Genomic DNA, 10240 nt, shown 5'->3' on the forward strand with positions numbered 1-10240 from the left:
AGTTTAATGTACAAACATTGTCGACAAATGGAAATGTAATGAAGAAAAGTATGGGCAAGATATCATTCAAATATATGATGCCTAGTTAAACAGGATGGCATTGCACATTTCACATATATTATGGCTGGCTAAAAGACATGAGACTACATAATTCCCCTATACGATATAGAAACTAAATAGGTGGCATTACAGAACATGTCTAAACTAAGCAGATGACATATATAATGTCAAAAGTAGGCACTACAAGGCAACATATGCATGATATGACTAACATGATCATGCCAAGGTAGAGAAAACACCTTGGAGGTAAATAGAAGTGGTCAGCTGCGTCTGAATCCACCTCAGAACAGACATTTTCCTCTGGATTACAATCTGGAAAGGGGGAGGGTTTGCCATTGAACCCACCATGAAGTGATGTGTGCATGACATTGTTGTAACACCCCAAACGACACAACGCTTGGAATATTACCGCATAACAACTTCGAAAAGAAAACATGCCCTCAAAAGAATTTCGGCAAAGTTTCCTCTATTTCGAAGGACATCCACGACATGTAATTCATATAGTTATATATTGCAAAGAACTAGCACCGGTGCAAAGCACAAAGCTACAATACCAAAACCGAGAACATGCTCGGTAACTCTAGGCGATGACGCTAGTCTTAAGGGGAAATTAGCTACAGACCAAGAGAGTATCTCTCAAATTCAAGATGGACCACCACGGGTAGTAAAGTACAACTGTACTAGGTTCTCAAAACACGGTCCTAAAGGACAATAGGTGTAAGTTCCGTGAAGTGAAAACGGTGAAGATGCTACTCCCAAGACTCCCATGCATGTCGTCCTCAGGATTTACCTAAAACAAATAAACAACAAGGATGAGTACAAAGACTCAGCAAGTACATACATGAATAAGAAACATTACACATGTCAAGATACCAAAACTCTATTAAGCACCATACACTCATCAGCGCTCAACACTTGTATTCATGCCCTACATGCCTACATGCTCATCTCATTTCATTGCGTATACCAGTATCGCTTGAGTGGACGCCCGTCGACATCCACTCACTCCAACGCGTGGACGTTGCCTCCAAAGTAGGTCGCAACCCAACAATGGAGGTCTCAAAGTGCCTACCCAAGGTAGGGAACTCTTTCTTTCACGATCATCATAAATGCAAATATGCAAATGCAAGCAAAGAACTTGAATCAACATGTCTTTTTCATCGTCATCTCCATCACAATAAACATCATTGACATGGGCGAATATCAAGATACAAAAGAAGTGCAGAGGATATGCAACGTCATTATCCTGTCATGAACTTGCCTCAACCGCGGGGCACAACTTGTGGGTTAAAGGATCCTGAACCAGAAGTACCAACACCTGTAAACAGGCATATATCACAACCAATACTAAAACATGAACTTAACTTCTAAGCATATATGATTCTGCTTCGCTCCTACACATAAGACCCCAGTACATATCAATCAACATTGCCGAAATCTGAGAATATGTACTTGTTCCTCTACACAAGTCCATATATTAAAATTCTGTCCAACATAGTACAGCCCACCTTGATAACTTCATAGGATCTAATATACCAAACGAAATATAATAAATGATATGTGTTTAATCATCTACAGAACAACATCTACAAATATCATGTTGTAACTTTATTTTAATTCCACATCTAACAGGTCCTAATCTCCCAAATGAAATTACTGTACGCAGAAAACTATATTTCTGGCCAGCAAACCAAGTAGACGGCTGCTCTCAAACCATACATCCAAACGAAGCAAATAAGTACTCTACGGAAACCTTAGAACATGCTTTACAAATCATATGTAGAGCCCAGCTCAAAATTCTAAGCTTAACTTTCCCGTTTTTCACCTAGAAGCTGGCTATCCAGATCTGACAGTGCAGTTTTTGTGCAGTATTTAACCGAACCAAGTTCAGTTTACAGGGAGAGACACCCAACGCTCCAGATTTTACTTGGAAGCAATCAACACCTCGCAACAATATAAATGGGCTATCATCCCCAATTGATTTGGTTAATCAAAGGAACTAACATAGAGAAGGTCCAGCCTGGGTGTCAATACCAAATAGGTAAACGCATGGAGATCACCAACGAATTTGCAAATCGGTTCAGGAATCCCTCTCCAAATCTTGAATCTAGTTCTAAACCATCAACTGCTACCCAAATCCCTAATTATGACCTAGGAGGCACCGTAGAAATGGAGAACTGGGACGTACTGCTAGCGACACGACGCCCAGCAGCCATCACTGCTCGGCAACGACCACGGAGAGGAGATGCGTCGGGGAGAGCAGCAACCTAGTGGCTCATGGCAGCGACAACCACCACCAGCAGCAGCGACGGCAGCAGCCTCTGTTGTGAAGACCAGAGGAAGGCTTTGGTGAGGGGTAATAGGGGAGAAACAGGATTTGGGCGCAGCGTACAGCGGCGCAAGGGGCGACCGATAGCTACGCCGAGTCTGACTGGGCCTTCAGCCCATATAGGATTTCTTTCCTCTCGTTTAAGAAGGCTTAAAGAGCTAAAATCTGCTATTTAGTCAAAAGCACCACATAGGCCAACTGGTATTCAACCTACTACTGAGAGGTCCAAGGTTCAAATGCCAACATGCACCCTTTTTCATTTCTTTCCTTTTGCCTCTTCCATTTATTTCCCATAGTCTCTCTCTCTGTCTCTATCATTTTCCTTTTCCTATTTTATATCATGGTCTACAAATATCGACTTTACCTTATTCATCTATATATTTAAGCATATAGGCACAATCAATTAGTAAAAGAAATCTGGGGCATTACATTATCACCCCCTTAAGCAGAACTCGACCTCGAATTCTTCACCACATTACTACTCAGAAAGCGGGCATAGCTGATAACTAAGAAATGGAAAGAAAACCATACACCACGTACCGGTCTCGAACAATTCCGGATACTTCTCCCACATGCGCGACTCAAGCTCCCAAGTCGCCTCACGCTCGGATTGTTGCGACCAGAGAACCTTCACATACTTGAGCGTCTTATTCCTCAACACTCTCTGACTCTTCCAATATCCTCACAGGGCGAACCTCAAAGGTAAGATCTTGCTCAATTGTAATCGGCTCCACAGTCAATTGTCGTTCGAGATCTCGGAAGTACTTACGTAGCATGGATACATGGAATACGTTATGCACACCTTTCATTGACTCGGGCAACTCAAGACGATAGGCTAGTTTCCCTACTCGTGCCACTATTAAGAAGGGTCCAATGTACCGTGGGCTAAGCTTTCCTTTGATATTGAACCTGATAACACCCTTGGTTGGTGAGACTCTCAGAAGTACCTCTTCTCCTTCCTGAAACTCCACATTCCGCCTTTTGGGGTCGGCATAGCTCTTTTGCCTACTCTGGGCTGCTAGCATATGGTGTCTAATTTCAGCTATTCTGTCTGTAGTTCGTTGAACCCAATCTGGTCCCAACACTGCCTTCTCGCCCACTGCATTCCAACATACTGGAGACCTACACTTTCTTCCATACAAGGCCTCATAAGGTGCCATCCGAATGCTAGATTGATAACTATTATTGTAAGCAAACTCCACAAGTGGCAGATGATCCTCCCAGCTCCCTTGCCACGATAGGATACAACACCGCAACATATCTTCTAAAGTTTGGATGGTACGCTCTGACTGACCATCTGTTTGGGGATGAAATATCGTGCTAATCCTCAACTGTGTACCCATTGCACTCTGCCAGCTCTCCCAGAACCTTGATACAAACTTGGCATCTCTATCAGAAGTAATAATTTTTGGAACTCCGTGCAATCTTACTATCTCACGCACATATACCGGTGCCAAGTCACTTGCCGAGTCTGTGGTACGGATAGGAATAAAATGAGCCACTTTGGTAAGTCGGTCCACCACCACCCTGATTGCATCCTTTCCCCTTCGGGTGCGAGGTAGGCCAACAACAAAATCCATGGCGACGTCATCCCATGGCCACTCTGGAACCTCTAAGGACTGCAACAAACCCGCGGGTCTCTTATGCTCAGCCTTCACGAGCTGACATACCCCACAAGAAGCCACATACTTTGCCACATCAACTTTCATCCTTTTCCACCAATAAGTCTTCTTCAAGTCTTGATACATCTTTGTCTCTCCAGGATGAACTGTGTATGGGGTACGATGTGCTTCTCTTAGAATATCCTCCTTAACATGAGACTTTTGTGGCACACAAAGGCGGCCGCGAAACCGAATCGAGCCAGTCCCATCTAGAGTGAAATCTCCGGTTTTACCTCACCTGCAACAACCGGTCATTCTGTTGTGCTTCCCTCACTATGTCTGGGATAGCTGACTGAAGAATGAATTGTGTCTCCTCATGTGCTACACCGACAAAACAATATGAGATGCCCATCCGCTCAAAATCAGCAATGTGGTAACCTAAAGTGGGAGGGACAATCTTGCGGCTAAGAGCATCCGCAACCACATTTGCTTTGCCAGGGTGGTACTGGATTGAGAGGTCATAGTCCTTTATCAATTCTAACCATCGTCTTTGCCTTAAGTTTAGCTCCTTTTGAGTGAAGATATATTTGAGACTCTTATGATCAGTAAAAATCTCACAAGATTCTCCGTAAAGATAGGGCCTCCATATCTTGAGTGCAAAGACCACAGCCGCAAGCTCTAGATCGTGTGTAGGGTAGTTCTGCTCATGCTTTTTCAGTTGCCTAGAAGCATAGGAAATTACTTTGCCATCTTGCATGAGAACGCACCCAAGACCAACCCGAGAAGCATCAGAGTACACTGTGAAGCGTTTCCCAGGTTCAGGTTGAGTGAGAACAGGCGCGGTTACCAATCTATTCTTTAGCGTTGAGAAACTATTCTCACATTCAGCATCCCACTGAAATTTCACATCCTTTTGTGTTAGATTGGTCATTGGCTTGGCGATAATAGAGAAATCTTTCGCAAACCTCCGATAGTAACCAGCTAAACCCAAGAAACTTCTTACTTCTTTGACATTAGACGGTCTTGGCCACTCTACAACTGTAGAAACTTTACTAGGATCAACTGAGATTCCTTCTTGGTTGATAACATGTCCTAGAAAAGCCACTTCAGAAAGCCAAAATTCACATTTCTTTAGCCTCGCATAAAATTTATTCTTCCTCAGGGTTTCAAGAACAAGCCTCAAGTGGCGCTCATGATCTTCCTCCGTCTTTGAATAGATAAGGATGTCGTCGATGAAAACAACCACAAAGTCATCAAGGAACATATGCAGCATACTATTCATCGTCTCCATGAAGATAGCAGGGGCATTGGTTAGTCCAAAGGACATAACTTTGAATTCATAATGCCCATACCTAGTGGAGAAAGCAGTCTTTTCAATATCTTGTTCACGCACGCGAATTTGATTATAGCCAGACTGTAGATCAATCTTGGAGAACACCTTAGCTCCCTTTAGTTGATCAAACAAATCTTGAATGCAGGGTAAAGGATACTTATTCTTGATAGTCACGACATTAAGGGCACGATAGTCCACACACATTCGCCAACTACCATCCTTCTTAAGTATGAACAACACAGGTGCTCCCCAGGGTGACACACTACGCCGAATCAACCCTTTGGATAACATATCATCCAACTGTTTCTTTAATTCTTCTCGAAGTGGGCGTGCCAATCGATATGGGGACATGGAGATAGGTCGGGTACCAGGAATAAGATCAATGCAGAAGTCAACATCCCTCTCAGGTGGCATACCAGGCAACTCATCAGGGAAAACATCCGCATAATCACATACCACTGGAATATCTTCAATTGATAACATAGCATTCGGCGTCTCGGCAAGGGCCCATAGTAAGCCGGTCTTGACTGCTCGTTGGCCAGGGAACAAGCTAGCTAGGACAAGTAGAGAGTGTAGAGGAGCATCTCCCTGAAAAATCAACTCCTCGCCAGATGGGGCCTGATGTGAGATGGTCCTCCAAAAGCATGATATCGATGTAGCCAATCCATGCCAAGAATGACATCGAAAGGCTTTAGTGGAATAACCATAAGATTGGCTATAAAATCCTCATCATCTACAGATATCACACACCCGGGACAAACTGTGGATGAAGAGATTGGACCACCAGGAGAACTAACAACCACTGACTGAGTAATTTGTTGCCTAGATAAGTTGGCCTTATTTGCAAATTCCGACGACACAAACGAATAAGTAGCTCCAGAATCAAAAAGGACAAGTGCATCATGTGAGTCAACTGGGAGTATACCTGTCATGACATCCGGTCGTCCCAAAGAAGCACTAGTGGGCATGGCGTAAACTCCAGGCTGTGGTGGAACAGAGGAAGACCCAACACCCTGTTGTGACGGTGCAGGTAGCTGAAGTGGAACTGTCAATGCAGGAAAATGGGATGAAGCCATCGAAACAGCCTGCCAAACGTAGCCAGGAGGTGGCACACCAGCTGGTGGAAGTTGGGGAGTAGTAGTGGCAGCTACTATCACATGCATAGATCCCCGAGATGATGCAGGAGTAGTGCCAACAGGCATCGGCTCCCACTTGATAATGCTGGCGGGGTTTTGACGACATACCAGTCCCTTATGACCCTCACGATTGCAATGGTGGCATTTCCCAGTCCAGGAACACTCAAAAGCACGGTGCCCTTCACCACACTTGAAACAAATCATGCCTTGCCCTGGCACCGGGCGAAAAGATGGAGCTGATGAAGAAGGACGGGGCACCGAAGAATACTGAGACCTTGACTGCTTGAACTTTGTTGTTTGTTGCGGACGGTAATTTCCTTTGAACTTCGTGGAAGGAGGTCGAGGGGTAGACCCACTTCCACCGCGGTAACTCACCTTTGAGTCGCCACCCGTGCCACCAGAACCTCCAGCACGATTCTCCTGGGCTTCTGTGAGGCGGACCTCCAACTCCATCCCTCTAGCCTGCCTAACCATTGTTAGGTAGTAATCTGTAGGGGGGTTTGCTCCCATCACTTCTCTATACTTTGAATTCAGCCCTCTAAAGAATGCCTTAGCCTTCTCCGCCTCATTACACTTCACCCGATCCACAAAGAGTACCATCTTACTAAATTCTGCCTCATACTCATCCACAGTCAACTTCCCTTGCTTAATGTAGTTCAACTTCACCGACATTTCCTCCTTGAATGAGTCTGGATAATACTTTGCGGTGAATTGTTGCACAAAAAACTCCCAGGTGGGTTGCCCATAGATAGGAATATGAGCAGCACGGACTCCTGTCCACCAATCATCAGCAAGATTCTTAAGGTTGAAGCGCACAAATTGGGCTCTCTTTTGCGAAGTCAACTCCATAGCATCCATATATTTCTCCATGGTATTCAACCATGATGCTGCATCCATTGGCGTCCCAGTTCCATCAAAGCAATCAGCTTTCAAACATATCCAATCTTTTAGGATCATCCCTCGATCATTGTGCCCACCGCTATTAGCAGATTCTCTTGCAAGTTCTTCTCCATGATGGCTATGCTCACTTTCCGCATAAAGTTCTTCCTGATTGTTGCGTACTCCACAACCACGACCATGAGGACCACGACCACGACCTCTACCCCTCAGCATAGCTATAAGTAACATAATTAAATATCAACCAAAAGTCATGATCATATGCCAACAAGTATGTCAACATGAAGGGAAAGCATAAACTTAAGCGTAATGCAATGCATGGCCCGACCCATCCTATTGTGCATCAGTGTGTCAATTTTAATGTTGTTCACTCTATAGTCAAAATTTTAATCAATCCTAAATTCATAACTAAGTTAGGCTGTTATCCCATATAGATACACCAGGACCTAAAGCCCGCTCTGATACCAACTGTAACACCCCAAACGACACAACGCTTGGAATATTACCCCATAACTTCGAAAAGAAAACATGCCCTCAAAAGAATTTCGGCAGAGTTTCCTCTATTTCTAAGGACATCCACGACATGCAATTCATATAGTTATATATTGCAAAGAACTAGCACCGGTGCAAAGCACAAAGCTACAATACCAAAACCGAGAACATGCTCGGTAACTCTAGGCGATGGCGTTAGTCTTAAGGGGAAATTAGCTACAGACCAAGAGAGTATCTCTCAAATTCAAGATGAACCACCACGGGTAGTAAAGTACAACTGTACTAGGTTCTCAAAACACGGTCCTAAAGGACAATAGGTGTAAGTTCCGTGAAGTGAAAACGGTGAAGATGCTACTCCCAAGACTCCCATGCATGTCGTCCTCAGGATTTACCTAAAACAAATAAACAACAAGGATGAGTACAAAGGCTCAGCAAGTACATACATGAATAAGAAACATTACACATGTCAAGATACCAAAACTCTATTAAGCACCATACACTCATTAGCGCTCAACACTTGTATTCATGCCCTACATGCCTACATGCTCATCTCATTTCATTGCGTATACCGATATCGCTTGAGTGGACGCCCGTCGACATCCACTCACTCCAACGCATGGAGGTTGCCTCCAAAGTAGGTCGCAACCCAACAATGGAGGTCTCAAAGTGCCTACCCAAGGTAGGGAACTCTTTCTTTCACGATCATCATGAATGCAAATATGCAAATGCAAGCAAAGAACTTGAATCAACATGTCTTTTTCATCGTCATCTCCATCACAATAAACATCATTGACATGGGCGAATATCAAGATACAAAAGAAGTGCAGAGGATATGCAACGTCATTATCCTGTCATGAACTTGCCTCAACCGCGGGGCACAACTTGTGGGTTAAAGGATCCTGAACCAGAAGTACCAACACCTGTAAACAGGCATATATCACAACCAATACTAAAACATGAACTTAACTTCTAAGCATATATGATTCAGCTTCTCTCCTACACATAAGACCCCAGTACATATCAATCAACATTGCCGAAATCTGAGAATATATACTTGTTCCTCTACACAAGTCCATACATTAAAATTCTGTCCAACATAGTACAGCCCACCTTGATAACTTCATAGGATCTAATATACCAAACGAAATATAATAAATGATATGTGTTTAATCATCTACAGAACAACATCTACAAATATCATGTTGTAACTTTATTTTAGTTCCACATCTAACAGGTCCTAATCTCCCAAATGAAATTACTGTACGCAGAAAACTGTATTTCTGGCCAGCAAACCAAGTAGACGGCTGCTCTCAAACCGTACATCCAAACGAAGCAAATAAGTACTCTACGGAAACCTTAGAACATGCTTTACAAATCATATGTAGAGCCCAACTCAAAATTCTAAGCTTAACTTTCCCGTTTTTCACCTAGAAGCTGGCTATCCAGATCTGACAGTGCAGTTTTTGTGCAGTTTATGTGCAGTATTTAACCGAACCAAGTTCAGTTTACAGGGAGAGACACCCAACGCTCCAGATTTTACTTGGAAGCAATCAACACCTCGCAACAATATAAATGGGCTATCATCCCCAATTGATTTGGTTAATCAAAGGAACTAACATAGAGAAGGTCCAGCCTGGGTGTCAATACCAATTAGGTAAACGCATGGAGATCACCAACGAATTTGCAAATCGGTTCGGGAATCCCTCTCCAAATCTCGAATCTAGTTCTAAACCATCAACTGCTACCCAAATCCCTAATTATGACCTAGGAGGCACCGTAGAAAAGGAGAACTGGGACGTACTGCTAGCGACACGACGCCCAGCAGCCACCACTTCTCGGCAATGACCACGGAGAGGAGATGCGTCGGGGAGAGCAGCAACCTAGTGGCTCATGGCGGCGACAACCACCACCAGCAGCAGCGACGACAGCAGCCTCTGTTGTGAAGACTAGAGGAAGGCTTTGGTGAGGGGTAATAGGGGAGAAACAGGATTTGGGCGCAGCGTATAGCGGCGCAAGGGGCGACCGATGGCTACGCCGAGTCTGACTGGGCCTTCAGCCCATATAGGATTTCTTTCCTCTCGTTTAAGAAGGCTTAAAGAGCTAAAATCTGCTATTTAGTCAAAAGCACCACATAGGTCAACTTGTATTCAGCCTACTACTGAGAAGTCCAAGGTTCAAATGCCAACATGCACCCTTCTTCATTTCTTTCCTTTTGCCTCTTCCATTTATTTCCCATAGTCTCTCTCTCTCTGTCTCTGTCATTTTCCTTTTTCTATTTTATATCATGGTCTACAAATATCGACTTTACCTTATTCATCTATATATTTAAGCATATAGGCAGAATCAATTAGTAAAAGAAATTTGGGGCATTACAATTGTATTGCTGCGCAAA

The 10240-nt window shown here is 43.8% G+C and overlaps 1 protein-coding gene across 3 annotated transcripts; it reads right to left on the reverse strand.

The window, feature by feature from the left end:
- Positions 1-500: 500 nt before the first annotated feature.
- LOC147984638 (uncharacterized) lies at positions 501-9912 on the reverse strand. Of its 3 annotated transcripts, XM_087543675.1 has the most exons (5): positions 9650-9903; positions 8712-8768; positions 6249-8240; positions 1322-1378; positions 501-850 (listed from the first exon to the last, which is right to left on the reverse strand). In XM_087543675.1, exons 3-4 carry the CDS (start codon positions 7585-7587, stop codon positions 1323-1325), a joined length of 1395 nt encoding a protein of 464 aa, XP_087399801.1. In that variant the 5' UTR covers positions 7588-8240; positions 8712-8768; positions 9650-9903; the 3' UTR covers positions 501-850; position 1322. The 3 variants fall into 3 exon arrangements, with proteins under 3 accessions (XP_087399801.1, XP_087399802.1, XP_087399803.1); XM_087543676.1 differs by lacking the exon at positions 8712-8768 and having other exon boundaries at positions 9650-9912; XM_087543677.1 differs by lacking the exon at positions 1322-1378.
- Between the last annotated feature and the right edge of the window lie 328 nt (positions 9913-10240).

Source organism: Triticum urartu, chromosome 2A, assembly GCF_056163025.1.
Source record: "Triticum urartu cultivar PI428250 chromosome 2A, HENAU_Tu73, whole genome shotgun sequence".
Classification (NCBI taxonomy): domain Eukaryota; kingdom Viridiplantae; phylum Streptophyta; class Magnoliopsida; order Poales; family Poaceae; genus Triticum; species Triticum urartu.

Excerpts from the sequence above, each read along its gene's own strand:
- LOC147984638 (XM_087543676.1), bottom strand. The coding sequence starts at position 7,587 with ATGTTACTTATAGCTATGCTGAGGGGTAGAGGTCGTGGTCGTGGTCCT. Across the intron at positions 1,379-6,248 it reads ACGACCGGATGTCATGACAG|GTGTTGGTACTTCTGGTTCA; the intron begins GTATACTCCCAG and ends GCCTGTTTACAG.